Source organism: Mustela putorius, unplaced genomic scaffold, assembly GCF_011764305.1.
Source record: "Mustela putorius furo isolate JIRA1106 unplaced genomic scaffold, ASM1176430v1.1 tig00000577_pilon_pilon_pilon, whole genome shotgun sequence".
In the NCBI taxonomy this organism is placed as follows: Eukaryota; Metazoa; Chordata; class Mammalia; order Carnivora; family Mustelidae; genus Mustela; species Mustela putorius.
Window position 1 is genome coordinate 6,169,930 of NW_025421421.1, and position 17,046 is coordinate 6,186,975.

Genomic DNA, 17,046 nt, shown 5'->3' on the forward strand with positions numbered 1-17,046 from the left:
AGGATCTGCCTTTGAAATTTCTACTCAGATTAAATTCTAATGGAATCTCTTAAAAATAGCAGGGACTATGCAAAATCAAAAGCATTCGTGACCTGCAGCATAAAGCAGTTCTTTCATGTCCTTTCAGTGGGTGTCAGATTACGTTTTCTAAAAGTCAGCTCCTTTGAAATCTACTGAAAAGTACACAGACAAATGTAAAAGGTTAAGCGGTCAAATCAAAACAGAAATATTCTTTTCCTACACTGTAGTAGGCAAGTGCTTCTCGTCTGTTGCAGACCTGGTTCAGCACGTTAAAGAAAAAGACAAATAACTATCTCCCTTCGTTGTTCCATTCAACTCTGCTAGTTTTATTTCTTGCTTTTCATTCCAGTTTTATCCTTTTATGACCTTTCTCTTGCCACAGTCTCCTGGAAGAAGATGATTTCTTCTGAATGACATAATAAAAGGAGCTATTCGTTAATTTAACAAATATACGTTGCGCACACTTTTATTTCCACTTTACAGAAGAGGCTGAGAGCCCATAGATTAGGAACAAGTAAATAACCAAAGGTCACACGGTTAGGAAAAGATCACGTTGAGATAAGACCCGAGTCGTGCCCGATTTCAAAGCCGGTGGTCCTTTCGACATTGATATTGATACCTGCCCTCCCCCAACAGCCAGCAAAGCACCGAGACTTGTGTGCAGGTACTGACTTGGTATTTCTGCCACTCTTAAACTCTAAGCATGCTTCAAATTTATCTTAGTTGTAATACTCCTTCAGGATCTTTCCCCATTCCTTGAGGAACAACTGTGTTCTTAGATTTTGTGACCGACGCCTAAAGGAAACACATGATCTGATTCCAATCATCCCCTCACCTGGCTCGCTCTGACTCAGGATTCTGAAGGTAGGAAGAAGGGCTTCGGTTGATCTGGGCACCTTCCACAATTCCTTTGTTGATAAAGATTTTGCCTGGTTTCATATTTCTGTGCGCCATCTCGATGCTCTGTGGGTTAAAGAGAGAGAGTGCAAGTGAGTTGTGAATTTAGAAATCCTGGTGGGGTACGGACTTAGTCAATACAAAGAGAAGGGTGCTGTGGACAGTTTTCTTGGTCTCCAAGCTGCCCCAGCTAGGGAGGGTTGGTCACTCTGGGGGTGCGCAGTTGGCCTTGGGGCTGAGACACAGAATTGCTGGGAACTCAGGAGCTCGCGCCGATGGGAAGCCGAGTGTCTTAGCGCGCCCGTGTTAGGCACCGTCCTCAGGTTCAGGAGGCCAAACAGGGAGCGACTCCCCCAGCACTGGCCCAGAATTGGTAACATGTAGGCGTTTCCCCTCCATACCTACTCCATCCACCCCACTCTCTGAGGCAAAGTGTTTTGGAACTTTTCTAACTCAAAACCACAATAAGCAATATATTCTTCATCACAGCTTAATATCCCTCAACATGTGCATCCTAAAACAGACATCCACAAGATGAACTACATCCTTATGATGTGTTTGGCACCATGATACTCTCTGATCTGATCTCTGATCTCAGGTCGTATTGCAACCCACGAAATTGATTTCACGCAGCCAGTCATGAACTGCGGGGCAGAATCTAGAAAACATTGCTGTAAAGACATGTCTGGGGGGCTCAGTCAGTTCAGCGTCCACCTTCGGCTCAGGTGATTGCAGGGTCCTGGGATCAAGTCCCACATTGGGCTCCCTGCTCTGCTTTTCCCTCTACCCATTCCCCCCTGCTCATGATCTCTCTCTCTTTCTCTCTCTCTCTCATACTCTCACTCTCTCAATTAAATAAATAAAATCTTAAAAAAAAAAAAAAAAAAAAAGACATGTCTGCTTTTGCCGACTAGGTTGCCAGGCTTAGAGAGTAGCTTCCTGAGAAAAAGTAGAGAGAGACTACATTTCAAAGGCAAAAGCGTGAGGAGCACACTAGAAAGGCTCCTGTGTGAGAGCTGGGGAGAGAGGAGAAAGAGGCACCCAAGCCAGCAACAGCAGGGGGTCTGGGCGTTCTGGGAGCACCATGTCATCTGCAGCGACCATTGAGGATGTGGGTAAGCACTGAGGGTGTGCGTGGAAATAGGATCCCCCGTCATGCTATCTGGGAAATAGGAGGCAAGATTACAATTACTCGTAATTACTTTAGGTTCCTTGATGGGCTCCTTTCCGTGTGACTTAGCACAGAGAACAGACCGCATGGGGCCCTCTGCGTTACAAAGGTTATGACCATCGCTTTAGACAATGGCATGAGGCTTCCTGCAGAGAACTGTCCTCTCTCCATCGGTGGGTGCCTGGGAGACCAGAAGCTACATGGGAGTCAGGAACGAGGGCGAGGTAGGAGCAAAGATGCGCAGCCCGAGATCCTAGAAGGACTCTCTCCGTATCACAGCACACCACTCCTGCACCCTCTGTGCCTACCTTCACAATGCCAGTGACCATGTATTCAAAAGTTCGATTGCTGAACCCTTCGCTGGCGATGACAAATACAGTGTACTGGAAAAACCCCGCTGGCCCCGAGTGAGTGTGAGTGCCGCTCAGGACGACATTGTCCCTTCTGTACAGGGAGCCGTATTTACTCTGCAGTCTGTTCAGGACCTACCGGAGAAAAGAAAACAAAAAATTAGAACTAAGAAGAGGGATAACAGAACAGCTCACTATGGAAAAGGCTCGGAAGAGGCTCATCGCCAGTCCCTACCAATGACATGCCTGGCGGGAGGCCCTTCCCTCTAGGGGGGAGTGTGTTGCCATGGTAACAACGTCAACACCAAGGGTCCCTGCCACGGCAGACGTTTCATGGCTCCTCGCTCTGTGTAAGCACCGGGTTGGGTATCACACACATTACGTTGTTTTAGAATCTTTGTAACAACCCCAACAAGTAGGTATTTTTAAGCTTCCAGCTGAGAACACGGAAGCGTCCAGAAGATAAATACCGTGCCCACTGCTCTCATAAGGAGCAGGGCCACAATCCAGATCTGTGTCGCGAAAGAAAGAGTGCACTTTCCTATTCATTATTCCACATGTAGTGTTAGTGTCCAAGCACTGGTCTGAGCACTAGGGATAGGTGAGGTTCCTACCCTGACCAAGCGTTTTTTCTTAATGGGAGAGAAACGAGCAAACAGAGAAGTGTGTCTTATTACATTAGATCATGCAGGGGTGAGTGCCATGAAGAAACATGTTTCTGGGAAGGGAAAGAGAGAGTGACGGGTGTCAGCGAGGAAAACTACCTTTCAAAGACGTTATCTTCCATCAGAGGCTTAAAATGAAGAGCCTGAGCTGGTCAGGCAATGCACAGGGAGAAGTGAACAGAGCATGAATGGAGTGTGTCCAGGCCTCTTTACTGCCTCCTGGCCCAAAATGAAGAACTCCACACCAGACACATGGGGTCACACCTACTGGTCTGAGGGAAGCCGGCTGCCATGATGTAAGGACACCCCAGCAGCCCTGTGGGGACACCCTGTGTGGAAAGGAACCCTCTCGTCAGCACCAGCTTGCCGACCCCTCAGACCCTTTGACCCTTCACCTCAGGAAGCCTTCCAACACCCGCAGCCTCAGGCAGCCCGGGAGTCCCACCTCACGACACAGCAGGAAGGTGTGGGACGGCTGTTCTCACCTCAGTTGGAATCACCCAGCCTGGCCCCCTGGGATTCCGGAGCCACAGAAAGGACAGGACGAGTGTAGGTTTAGGCCCGAGTTTTCCAGATGACTCACTGTGGAGCAGGAGATAACGCACAGAGAGACCGGGGAGTGCGCACTGAACCCATCAGCCGGTGAACATCTCATCATGTGTGATAACATGTGCTTATGGGGCATAGACACATTGAGAAAATGACAGAGAGAAATCGCTAATGGTGTCCGGCACCTGTTTCTGACCCTGCTTTCATCAGCTCCAATCTGAAAGTTGGTATTATCGTGGAAAAGATGTTCTGACTTTTTTTAGGCCAAAAATCATTAAAATGATCTCACGGGGCACCTGTCAGTTCAGTGTCCAACTCTTGGTTTCAGCTCAGGTCATGATCTCAGGGTCCTGAGATCGAGCCTCTGGTTGGGCTCCACACTCAGCAGGGAGTCTGCTTGAAGATTCTCTCCCTCTGCCCCTGCCCCTGTGCACTCACTTTCTCTCAAATAAATAAACAAAATTTTTTTTTTAAGTGTCAAACCCAAACCAACCTTCCTCGACGTAGGACACTATCACCTAATACCAGGCACAGGGATGAAATCTCCCCTCTGGCAGGGACGGTGAATACCACTTACTTGTGGACCCAGTTCTACTTACTGGTAGCTGTTGAGAAGGATTCTGAATCCAAATCTGGCTTAGCAAAACAAGAAGGCCTTTTCTGACTCGCAATCCTGTCTACCTCGAGAATGGCACAGACGGCGGTGTGCTGAGAAGCTGTCACACAGACAGAAATGAAAGCACCCCCCTTCGAATTGTTCACCAGTTTCTGACGTATAAATACCCCCACCACAGTCCATTTCAAGCTACCAAAATCTAACAACAAGCTTAGCAAGTTCCTGAACATTTAACAGTCAGCCCTCGTGAGCTGGCCCAAGCCAGTTCCAACAACACCCCGGAACAAAAGGGCATGGCAGGAACTTTGGTATCATATACCCAACACACATAAATGCATCCATCCAACCTCTTCTGTTTTAGGTGAAGAGTTACACACCCTCATCTACCCGTGTGGCCACTGAATGACAAAGACCTTACGACCCATCCTGTCTTGTGAACCAATCCAGCCCCAAACACTGATTGTTAGGTTATTGCAAGCCAATGTGGAGAGGAAATAGGACATGACCAGACTAACTCTCTCTGACCAAGTAGCCCACATTCTCCATCCCAAGAAGTTTCCATGTCGCTTCTGTGGAACCTAACTCCAGCCCACATGTTTCGTTGCTCTTTTACCTTCTTCCACAGAGTGATGACGACACTCACAAGGAAGAAGTGTCTGTTGGGAGCGGGTGGAAAAGTCACTGAGGGGGTACCACAAAACTCACTACAAGCCTGGTACTACACCCATTTTTATTCCCAGAGAACTATGATGTTAGGATTATAGAAGTCAGTGTACATCTCCTTATTCTCTCAGGAATCAAGCCTGTAAGCAGATGGAAATTATGGCTCTCGGGGTGCCTGGGTGTTCACTGGGTTAAGCCTCTGCCTTTAGCTCAGGTCATGATCTCAGGGTCCTGGGATCAAGCCCCACATCAAACTCTCTGCTCAGTGGGGAGCCTGGCTCCCTCTCTCTCTGCCTGCCTCTCTGCCTACTTGTGATCTATCTCTCTGTTAAATAAATAAAGAAAATCTTTTTAAAAAGAGAAATTATGGCTCTCATGTTTAAAAAAAAAAAAAGACTACAAACAGCTCACAGCCATTGCATCCTAAACTACACTCTCCAATATGAAGTCCAACACATGGGACTTCAAGAAGAAGGGAAGAAAAACTCAATCATCTAATGACAATGCCTGCAGGTAACCATTATAATTAGTAAGTTCCCTACCTCAGGAGAGGAGAGGGTTTGAACAGAGTGAAGAAGTTGCCCAAGGGTCTACAGCTCACCCCTCTGTGTTCAGTTTCCTAATACCGATACACCTGAGTTCCTGCCATGGAAAGATCTGGCAAGCCGCTCTGTTCTCCTGTCCTGCCTCACTGCTCAGGGATCTTCCCGCACCTTCATTCCATGCTGGAAATTTCATCAATCCTTACAGCTGAGACTGAGAAGCTGCCTAAAACCAGATGTTCTAAAGCAGCCTAAGAGCACCTGTTTCACTACGTTTATTTTTCACACCTGACCTTGGGTTCATCTGGATGAGAGAAGTGGGTTCATTGTAAGGCCTTCCCGGTTGGGTCTCAGACCACACGGGGAAGTAGAAATCAGAAGAGCTGGACAAATGCTGGGTGGACTGCTGACTTCACAGCCTCTGCAAACCAACTGTCCACCTTCGGATACCACCCCTAAAAGGCCACCTCTGAGTCTCCTGTTTCTTCTCATGACCCTACCGTTTCCCTGTGAGAAGCACAGCCGACGCTCAGGGAAAGCAGGAAGCGTAGTGGTAGCGAGTGTGGGTGCTGACGTCCAGAGGCCGTGGGTGTACCCTGCCCAGCCACTTCCTAGCTGGCTGCTTGTGCACAGGTCACTCGATCCCCTGCAGCTCGCTTTCCCAGTCCGTCCAATGACATAATGATAGCACCTCCCTCCTTCGGATGTTTGGAGGATTAAATCCATTCATACATATGAAGTAATCAGTGTGTGACTCATCGTGGGGACCACGCCAGTGTTAGCTTTTATTTCTACTCACTCCCGAATCTCACTAGCATTTAATGTGACCTCCTACTGCCATGGAGTCTCGCTGCCACCCACTGATTTAAGACCTTTGTGCCAGCCTCACGTGGCACAGGAGAAACTTCCAGGCAGAGTTGAAATCCTTCCTGCCACCCGAGTTTCCCTTTCTAGTTCGCTCAGCCTTCCGACGCACCAGAGAGCTCCCACGGGTTCCTGCGTTTGAAACACGGAGCATGATTGCCAGTTTCCCACGTGGACCCTCACCGGTACAGCCTTGGCATTCATGGAACCAAACTGCCAATCTGTGTCCTCACCTCCTGCCCCAGTCTGGCATCAAACATCCCTGATGCATCATCCTGGAGCAAAATTGGGTTCGTGTTACTCCTCCACTCAGAAGTTTTCAAAGAATCCCCAGTGCTTACCGGAGTCAAAATAAGCTGGCATCCCAGGCCCTCTACAATTATGAGCAGCATACCTTCCAGGTGTCTTCCCCATTACGTGCCCACATGTGTCCTAATGGCAGCAATCCCTGTCTCTTCCAAAGACAGTCTACATTCCTCCCTGTGTCTCCGTGTTGTCACACCGTCTCTCCATTTGATAGCTCTCTCTCCCCATGTTAGCCATTTAAAATTCTTCCCATTCAGATAAAGAAGATGTGGTGTACATATATATACATATGTATATAATATATACAATATTCCATTATATATATGGCATAATACACCATTAGATGCATATATATACATCATATATTGCATTATATATAAAATATTCCATAAGAAAATGCAATCTTGCCATCAGCAACAACACGGACAGATCTAGAAGGCATAATGCTCAGTGGAATGAGTCAGTCAGAGAAAGAGGAGTACCACATGAGTCCATTCATGGGTGAAATGGAAGAAACAAAACAAACACACACTGGGGGAAAAAAGGACAAACCAAAAAACAGACCTAACTATAGAGAGCAAACAGAGAGTTCCCACAGCGGGAGGGGTGACCTAGGCCAAGGCCACGCGCAGCCCGCTCACTATGGTGCACACTGAGTCATGTGCAGAGCTGTGGAAGCACTGTATTTTTTACTCCTGAAAATAATATAACAATACTGTTAACTATTCTGGAATTGAAATAAAATAAAATCCTGCCCATTCACGTGTCATGTCCGTCATGAGATTATTCCCTGCTTCCCAGTCCCCTTGAGGTGGTTTTAAACCACTGTGTGTCCACAAGTCCCTTGCCAGCCCTCCCTTTCGGAGGGGACACTTTGCTTTCTTTCCCCTCCCTTGGTGTGACTTGGTGACTTACTTCCAATGGACAGAATGGGCTAGAAGTGCAACTTCTGACCCAGGTTAAGAGGAGCACTGTGACGTCCCCCCTGAGGTAGTGACTCTGGGGAGAGCAGCTGCTCTGGGCTGTGATGATGCAGAAAGTGGGGAATAGAGGCCTTTGGCCGGCAGCCATGCAAGGGAATCAACTTAGAGGTGGATTAGTCAAGGCTTCCAATGACTGAAGCCTTTGTCAACACCTTGATTCCAAGACACCCTAAGCCAGAACCACACATCTAAGCCAGTCCTGATTTCCTGACCAAGAAAAGGTGCGATTATGTCTATTGTTTTAAGCCATTGTATTCTGGGGCTATTTGTTACTCAGTAATAGATAACGAACACACCACCCTACGTCACTCCAATGAGTTACAGAGAGTGTTTTCTACTACGGCCCTTCCTTCTCTCCACAACTAGGTAGTGAGCTCATAGGAAATGTGGATTACAACTCAGGTTATGTGCTCCCTAAGTGACCAGCAAAGTACCGTGCAAAAAGCAGGTGGTCAAAGCATTTTTTTCCTCCACATTAATAGAATAATGTCACTTTTAAGAACCCACCCATGAGGGCTCTGTGGTACCAGGCATACGTGTGTTCAAAACCCAGCTCTACCATTCGCTGACTGTGTGAATTTGGGAAAGTTCCTCGCCTCTTCTAAGACTCCATTATTTTATCCATAAAGTGGGGATAACAAAAACGCATCTCATAGTTTTGTTGTAAGTGTAGGAGTGGGGAGAACTTGTGGCCCCCTGCTCCTTGGGTGTCAATGATGGGGGAGGCGACATTGGAGAAATGCTCCAAGGCCTCCCCTTGTCATCCTTGTTACTGGCCGCTTCATGACACAGGAGAAGCATTGTTTAAGAGAGGCTAACAGAATGTGACCTCGAATAGTGACATTTAATGCTCACTTTCCTGGGTGCTCCGGACTCCCTTCTTGGTCACCTTCATCGGTATGGGAGCAGACATTGAAAGAGCACGTTCTCTTCCTGTGACCTGATCCCATGCAGACAATACAACTGTGCCAAGGCCAAGAACCTGGCTTAGAAAAATAGAGCTGGAAGGCCGTACCCATCACCCTATGTCTCCCTGTCCCTCTGCGCATCTTACTGCTGCCTGCCCAGAACCCACGGGCACCTTCTGCTAAACCCAACCTTCTCCACAGACGGGGTGATATGGTCTCAATTCTGGGACAATCACAAAAGAGCCCACCATTGCCTACAATAGAGCTTAAAGAGTAAGAAAGCTAACATTGTATTCTTTTTACAACTTGTTACAGAAATTTTAAAACATGTACAAAAATCATCGGAATCGCATAATGAGACCCCCATCTCCCTCTCACCCAACTCCAGCCATTTATGGCCAACCTCATTTCAATGTTGTATATTACTTCTCATCTGGCCTCTTGCATCTCAATTGTCTAAAAACTTGAGGGAAGGATTACTGAGTTGGAGTCAGAGCTCTCTGACTTCTAACAAGGAGGGTTAAATAAGAGAATGGATGTGAAGGTTGCCTCAAACATAATAAGCTTGCAAAACACAGTAACAGCGATGATGAGCCGTCATTGTCAAGTTTGCAAGTTTGTCCAAGGTGGCGGAGACCGGAATTGTTCGCAGGCCGATTGTCCGAAGGCTTCCGCAGAGTAGAAACTCACCGGATGAGAAGCCAGGAGGGCTTAGCTCCTGTCACATCCACTCAGAGCGTTTCTTTTAAACATGTCCTTTCGTCATCACCTCAGCCACTTACCTCCAGCCTGAGGCGTTGGGATACCATGCCTATGTCAACGCTGACAAACACCATTCGATTTAACCCATCTGGCTCTGCGATGACGAAAGCTCGACTGTACAACCTGGTGAGGATGCCGCGTGCGTTCTGGCCAGTCTTACTGTAGCCCATCTAGAGAGGAAGAGAGGGAAGTCAGAGCTGCTCTGCCTCACTCCCCCACAACCAGAGCCAGGTACAACCACACAGGATGAGACCACTTAGGAAAGATGAAGTACAACACAGTCCATGGGACACTGTGATTCTGCCTGGCATAATAATATGTGTTTTCAAGAATAAAGCCAACACTGTAAGAGAGACTTTACTCTTCTGTGTGGGAAAATGCAAAGTAACCATCAGTTTGGCAGGAGACATTCATAGGCCTATGGGCAAGGAAGGGGTTGGCTTGGCTCTGGAATTCTGTTACCATGTCAGCAACCTTCCAGGGTTTTCAATTATTTTCTCCTGCCTGAGATACGATGGAAGGAAGTAGTTCCCCTACCATCATCCTACATTCCCAAAATGTCCTGAAGACTGAAGGTTCCCTTCCTTTGGCTGTTTGGTGTGTGATGTTCTTTCTTTCTTTTTCTTAAGAAAATGGTTTCATTGTGATTAAATAGTCTTCACTGAGGGTACCTCATGCTGGCTTTTACCTTGTTGGCCATCCCTCAGTTAAGTCAGTCCAAGTGTACCCATCGCAAACCCCTCTTCTCACCACGTCCTAAAGCCTACCCATGAAGTCTTCAGCACACTCCCTCTACTGCTTGCTTTACCCCTCACAGGAGTAGTGGCACCTCGGGCTCTCATTCCGGAGCTATTTCTCAGAACAGACAATGGGAAACAACTCCTAGAATCTAAAGATTATTGGGTAGGAACGAGAAAAAATCTCATCAAACAACGCCATGTTCTGTCTTCCTATGGAAGCTGTGAATGAATACACCCATCATCACAATCAAGAAATTGCAGTCCAGCAGCCAAAAGGCCACACCAGACCCACAGAAGCCTTTTCCTTGGCTTACGCAGTGCTGACCCACCCTAGATTTCCAGTTTGAACTAGAGTTGCCTTTATTTCCCAACTGAGAGGTTTCGATCCTTAGTCTCTGATCCAGAGGTGACCCACTTCTCTTGAAAAACCTTTAAGATTGGGCAGCCCTACATGGCAACAATTGCTAAAGCCATGCACTTTTCAGCTGTACCCCCCACTTCCCACTGCCCCCCAAACTGAGGATTCACTAGACACTTATCCGCTTACACTGGCCTGCTTCCGTCATCTGTGGTGCCCCGTGGTATGTGATTTTGCCAGCCCTGCCCCTGCCATTCATAAAAAAATGGCCAGTCAACTTTACAAAGGAGATGCCATTGAACACATGGCCCCTCGTTATAGTATAATATTCACAGTGTTAGACGGCAGTGACATCAATGAAAAAGTGAGAAGAAGAAGATGATGATGATGATGAAATTATCTGGAATAAGTATAGGATGCAAGGAATATTGTTACCCGTTTCATCCTCCCTGAGGAGCCCATGATTGACCTACCAAGTTGATATCTGCTACTTGTCCCGTGCAGTCGGCTCGCCCAACACCAATATGGTAGCCACTGAAGTTCTGGAAGAGAGGAGGCTCTGGAGTGCTAACCACGGGAGGGGCTTGCGTGATCGTAGCGCCATTGGTGTGTGCCGGGCCTTGACTGGCCGTGGAGCCCACGGTGGTTGGGGAGCTCTGGGTAGATGGGAAACCTGAATCTGAATTTAAGGGATAACGTCTCAGTCTACTTACTTATTGGCATCAATTAAAACACATAGTTTGAGGTTCCTAAGGAAAAAATCTATATATTCTCTTATATTTAAAATATATGGTAAAGGGGCGCCTGGGTGTCTCAGTGGGTTAAGCATCTGCCTTTGGCTCAGATCATGATCTCAGGGTCCTGGGATCGAGCACCATGTCGGGCTCCCTGCTCGGCGGGGAGTCTGCTTCTCCCTCTCCCTCAGCCCCTACTCCCAACACACTCATGCTCTCCCACAAATAAATAAATAAAATGTTTAAAAAAAAATGAAAACACAAACTAAAATACATGGTAAGGCATATCTCAGGGACTTTTTGTAGATAATAATCCTAAGGAGGGTCTTTCTGTTGAACTGGAGATCCTTCTGACTAATAATCAAAGCCTGAGTTAAACGTCCTTCAACTTCTCATCACAAGCCATTCCTCATCAAACACACGGCTCTGTACTCACTCGCCCTGCTCTTCTCCTCCAGCCAAACAAACCAGGTGCCAGGTTCCTGGCGCACAGCCTGCTAAACCTAGCCTCCAGGGACTGGTCTCCACCCTTCTCTCCATCCAGAGACCTTCCTCCTCTTTGCTCCACCAACCAAGCCCCGCAGATCCCTTCTGAGTTGGTTTGTTTCCGTCACACTCTGAGGCAGTCCAACCCTTGTGTCCAGAGATGCCATCCCCACTATCTCTATGCTGCCCCCTCTTCTCCGTTCTCAAGTCTTTTATTTGGAATGCCCACTAGACCACTGTCTGTTCGGCATAGTGCCACCTTATTTTACTCCTATCACCATCTGCATATGTGCATATACACACACATGTCCTATGTGACCACACACACACACACACACACACACACAGTATCAAGGGAGGCAGAATGGCACAGAGACTACACGAGCAAGTACCAGAACCAAATAGCCTGGGTCTGAAAACTAATTCTACCACCTACTAGCTGAGCAAGTCACTTACCCTGTTCTACCCCATTTATTCCCATCTATAAAATAGAGGTGGTAATACTCTACTCCCGAGGGTTGTTTTGAACAATAAATTTAGACTAATTGCCGGCATATAGCTTTGGTTCTATTTATATACTGAGATATGTTACCTATGCTTGTTATTTGCTTGTTTGTTTCCACCCCAGACAACAGCCAGGGTGGCCAAGGCGACAGAAGCCACAGAAGTCACAGGCATTAGTGCTAGGAAAGTACTTAGTCAAGAGACTGGCTGCTGACTAGAGTTGGGGGAGATCCTAGAGTTGGGGGACTCTCATCTCTTCAGTTTTACATATAATAAAACTGAAGCCCAGAGAAGTGATGGAACTACAATTTCAGGGACAATACGAGATGAAGCCGGTGCCCAGCTCAGGTCCTCTGACTCAGGGTCTGATGCTCTCTCATGCATATTCGATATGAAGTTAGAATCTGTATTTTCTCAACCACAAACCTCCATCTTCTACAAGACATCAATTATCACAAGGAAGGAGGCAGGCTCTTTTTCCTTATTGATACCCATGTAGGAACAGGGTGCCAGCCAAAGGCAAACCATGTCCAATGGCCAAGGACGATTCCTTTGGGACCTCAGAGTCTCGGGTTCTATATCTGGAAAATGGTACTAAGACCAGCACCTACATTTATAGAAGTTTTATGAGAATTAAGGAGGAAAAGGAAGTAGGCTCTTGACCATAGTGCTTGACACAAAGCAACCACTCAACAAACAGCAGCTCCTACTATGAGCATAGTTAACATAATTGTTGATCACCCTCTGGATTCTCCAAGTTTAAGAGCTAAAACTAAGGAAGTCCTATGGTTGCTTTCCTTTCTAGCAGTCCATGCCCCTACTCTGCATACTGCTGGAGCAGAGGATCTCTGTTCCTCTGCAGGAAATGCAAAGCACAGGGTCATGGTAGAGAATATACTGGAAGGAAGAGGCCATAAGAGAGAAAAGAGGCCAAAAGAGAGAGTAAAAAATATTGGGCTCCTTCTCTGTTTGGTCTAAAGCCAGCTCTCCCTTTACTTCGGTCAAAGTGTTCAACCCCCGCCTTTCTTCTCTACTTACTTACCAGTGTATGACCCACCACCGAAGTAGGGATCATCAAAGACTCAGGGGCCCAATATTGCCTGTAATGTAGCCTACATTGTTTTCCAAAACTAAATTAATTCCCAACATTAATACATCAGGAGAAGCCTAAATCATCCATTCCAGCTTCTCTTGAAAACTCTGGAGATCTGCATTCATGTGACACAATGACAACTACCCATTCCACCTGCATCCCCACAGCACTTCATTTACAGAACTTGAGTGGCCCTCCTAAGAAGTTGAGTTCAACGCTCCCTTCTCTAAAGTTTTTCACAGACTCATTAATACCCAGTGCGTCTGTCATTTTCCTTTTTTCCACAAGAGGAGATGATGTCCGAGAAAAGGCAAAGAGAAAGAGAGAAGGCTTGGGGCAAATGCTCACATTACTGGGCCTTGAAGAATTCTGAACTGGGCTTAGGTAAATGGAAAAGTGAGAGATGAAAAAACGCATGTCATAATGCCTGTCAACTGGCTATTTGTGGACAAAGGTAAGCTTGATAAAAATTGCTATTGATGCACAAAGGGCAATTAATGTAACAGTTAGATGGCCACGCCAGCTGCTTACGTACACATTGAACTGCCCTGTTATCAGCATTATCAGCAGACACTGTTCTTTGCCTTGGCATCCCCGGTAATCAAGAAATTTCCCACAGGCTAGGAAGAGCATCCAAGAGAGCCCATGGCAACTTGCCTTTGTGATTTTCGATGGTCCCACTGGTGATAAACAGAAGGCTGAGAAGGGCTACTGTGATAGCGGTCATCAACACGAGGAGGAAGATCAGGAACGTCTCTAGCATGGAGAAAGTGCGTTTGGCCATCTCTCCTGAGAAAAAGCAGAAATGGAAGAGGCAGAAAAAGACAGAATCACAAATTAAAACTTATATGCTTTGAGCTGCCCAAGCCTTAGATGTCTTAGTTCTTCCATCTGAATAGACTACACCAGGAATGGCAAGCACAGCATACCTGCCACTGCTTCCCTAGCCCGAGGTAGGGCAGACAAGACCAATCAATCACAGCACTCTTTGGTGAACTCACATGTGGTTTCCAAAGCCTTCTTGGCACAGTGCTCATTCTAAAAGCCACCACCTATCATTTGGCATTAGCATCTAAGCCAAAATCTATGTGTACTCCTTGGCTGCATCATACCGCTTTCATTTATGGTGGTGATTTTATCTGTACACAGGTTGAGTTTGGAACACTTCCATCAATAGGGATGATTGCCCTTGATTAGGGCTGTCCTTTGTCATGGCCTAAGAAAGACTACCTTGTCTATAAGGAAGTGAAACTCACAATTTTGACCTTGAAACTCTATTTGCTAATCTCCAGTTAATACCTAATAGAAAACAATATGGAAGAGGGAATGGCATTTCCGGTCTCAAGCCAGGCATTAAGAAAATCTCCCTCTTCTGTCATCAGAAGGATCCCACACTTTCTGCAAACCCTGTCAAAGGATGGGGACAAAGACAATGCCCCTGTGCTCTACAAAAGCAGAAAGTATCCTTACAGACTCCTTAAGCTATTTTGGGAGTAGGAGTTGTTGTCACTCAGCAAGACTATAGAAGCTAAAAATCCACTTAATATAGCAGGAGAAGGCATAATATGGCAGTTAAAAATTGGATTCTGCCTTCTGACTCCAGCGTCCAAATCTCACGGCTGACGCTTACTGGGCGACTTTGGGAAATCCTTCCCAACCCCAAGACTGCCCATCTGTAAGTAGGAATGTGATCATGACAACAATTTTAGTCCCCATCTTAGAGAGTTCTTATAAAAATGAGATGAGAGTAATAATTCTTTCATCCCATAGAACACAGTAGGTGTTGAACATGTTTGCATTTATCATTAGGTTGCAAAACAGCAGACTCTGCTCCTCACTGTCCTCATAGGGAGTTTATATGAAGCGAGCATTAAAGAATTATTGGAATCACAGGTAGGAACTTCAGAGCCCATTTTCTTAACCTTACTGCAGGAAGCCAGAACAATGAGATGGAATTAGAGTCCCAGGACTTGCCTGCAAAGGGGATAATACACAACTTAGATGTTACTGTCCCCAAGAGTTACAAATTGGCTACAAGAAAGTGTGCTTAGCCCGGCTCAATGTTTCATTTCAACTTGATTTAGTTGACAAAATTGAAGAGCTCACAGTTCATCTGTAAAAAAGAGTCTACATTTACTAATCTAAACCCTCAAGTTTTCTCCCAAAATCTCTGATAATCCATGGCAACATTGAGTCAGCCTTCCTACGTGCCAGGATTTTGGTAGAACTTCATTGCTGCTCTTCCTTGAGATGGGGTATGCGTTCTCCCATCCACCACCGACTCTTCCCAGCGGACCCTTTCCATCTTTTCCACTACCTGGTCTTTGCAGATAGATTATTTTGCAATCGCTAGACTAGAGTTTAAAAAGTGGTCTATCAGCAAACATTTCAGAGGCAGGACTGAACTGGAAGGGATCAAAGAGACTGGCCCATCTTTCCAAACTTCTTGGATAGTAGGAGGATTTCCTCATCCATTTACCACCCCCATGATCACTCTCACCACCACCATCAGGGACAATTTCAAGTTTAAGGCCAAACAAATTGGTTCCGATCTTGGTCCCAACATCCACCATCAGCCCCCCAGGAGTCAGGAGAGCCATCTAAGATATGCCTCTGAAACTTTGATGATCCAACTAAGCTTACTAGTCCTGTCCCAATAGAACAACTAAACATGGCTGACCAACAGGGGGAATTGCCAACCCCAGAGCGTCCACACACACATTGTGTGTGTAAATGTGACCTCGTGGTAGGAGTCTATGCAACAAACAGACATGGTTCAAAATCATACTGTTCTTTTTATTTCTTTCTTCTTTTGCAAGTTTTATTCTATTGAACTGATGACCACCACCAGCCTTTTACACAAGTCAATAAGACACTTGATTTAACATTAGCGTGTCCGGCTTGAACTCAGATTTCAATGATGTACTTCACGGGATTCACTGCTCTGTTGCCAGAATTACTGCCAATGTTATTACTCCTCTTTTTTAACCACTTAGCACTATTTATTTTCCAATGATGACTATAATCTGAAGTCAGATGTGAAAGCAAATGCCTTGTCTGCCTTCAGAATGCACCACGGAGAGCTGAGCTAATGGTTGTAAAAGATTTGACACTTCCCACTGGTTCTCACTTCTTCTGGCACAATTCTGCAAGTTCAGTGATGAGGCTCTGTGACACCACAGCAAGCCACTTGCCACATCTCTACCACGCTGAGGTCTCAGTTTTTCGAGACTGTGAGAGTAAAGGGTGATAATTTCGCAAAATGGGTTTTCAAGGCTAAGAAAATGGAGGGAAGCTTTTGGGATTTCATAAGGACCTCTAAGACAGAGAGATGATTCAAGATCCCTCCCTCCCTCTCCAGGACCATATAGGTACTCTTACCTGATTCAGCCAATCAAAAGAAATCCTGCATCCCAGTAAAGCAAGTGATAGTCCAGAATCTCGTTTCTTCCCCCTTTCCTGTCGCTCAGCCTAGATTCCTCAGCACGTTCTAAAACCTACTGAGGAAAAATGTTCACTGTCATGCCCAGGAGAGTAGAGTTCTCATTAGCATACCATTGTGGACTTGGTGCAGGATGAGATTAAAGTGTGATGATAACAAGAACCTTCTAGCAAACTCCACCCTGGGATGGACTGATACTGAGGTAGAGAAGATCTGCTGGACTGAAGGTCATGGATTTCAGCCTTTACATGCCTCTCCAGCACAGCAAGTTCCATGCAAGGTCTATTGACTGGGTCACCAGAAAAGAGCACCTGCTTTATTTCCCACTGGCCACTCAACAAGTGACCAAGAGGGACCAATGATGCGTGCTGGACATTAGTGTGGACTCTGGC

General features: G+C 46.3%; 1 protein-coding gene across 2 annotated transcripts in view; it reads right to left on the reverse strand.

The window, feature by feature from the left end:
- The window catches only part of ASAH2 (N-acylsphingosine amidohydrolase 2), a 69,613-nt gene extending 52,899 nt beyond the window's left edge, over positions 1-16,714 (reverse strand). The window contains exons 1-6 of one of the 2 annotated variants that reach the window (XM_004764107.3): positions 16,594-16,714; positions 13,870-14,001; positions 10,869-11,074; positions 9,318-9,467; positions 2,398-2,574; positions 857-984 (exon numbers count right to left, since the gene is read on the reverse strand). In XM_004764107.3, the coding sequence (XP_004764164.1) occupies positions 857-984; positions 2,398-2,574; positions 9,318-9,467; positions 10,869-11,074; positions 13,870-13,996 (788 nt within the window). In that variant the 5' untranslated portion in view covers positions 13,997-14,001; positions 16,594-16,714. Of the gene's footprint in view, positions 1-856; positions 985-2,397; positions 2,575-2,674; positions 2,699-9,317; positions 9,468-10,868; positions 11,075-13,869; positions 14,002-16,593 lie in introns of those variants that run through there. The other variant, XM_004764108.2, reaches the window with a different exon arrangement.
- Positions 16,715-17,046: the final 332 nt, after the last annotated feature.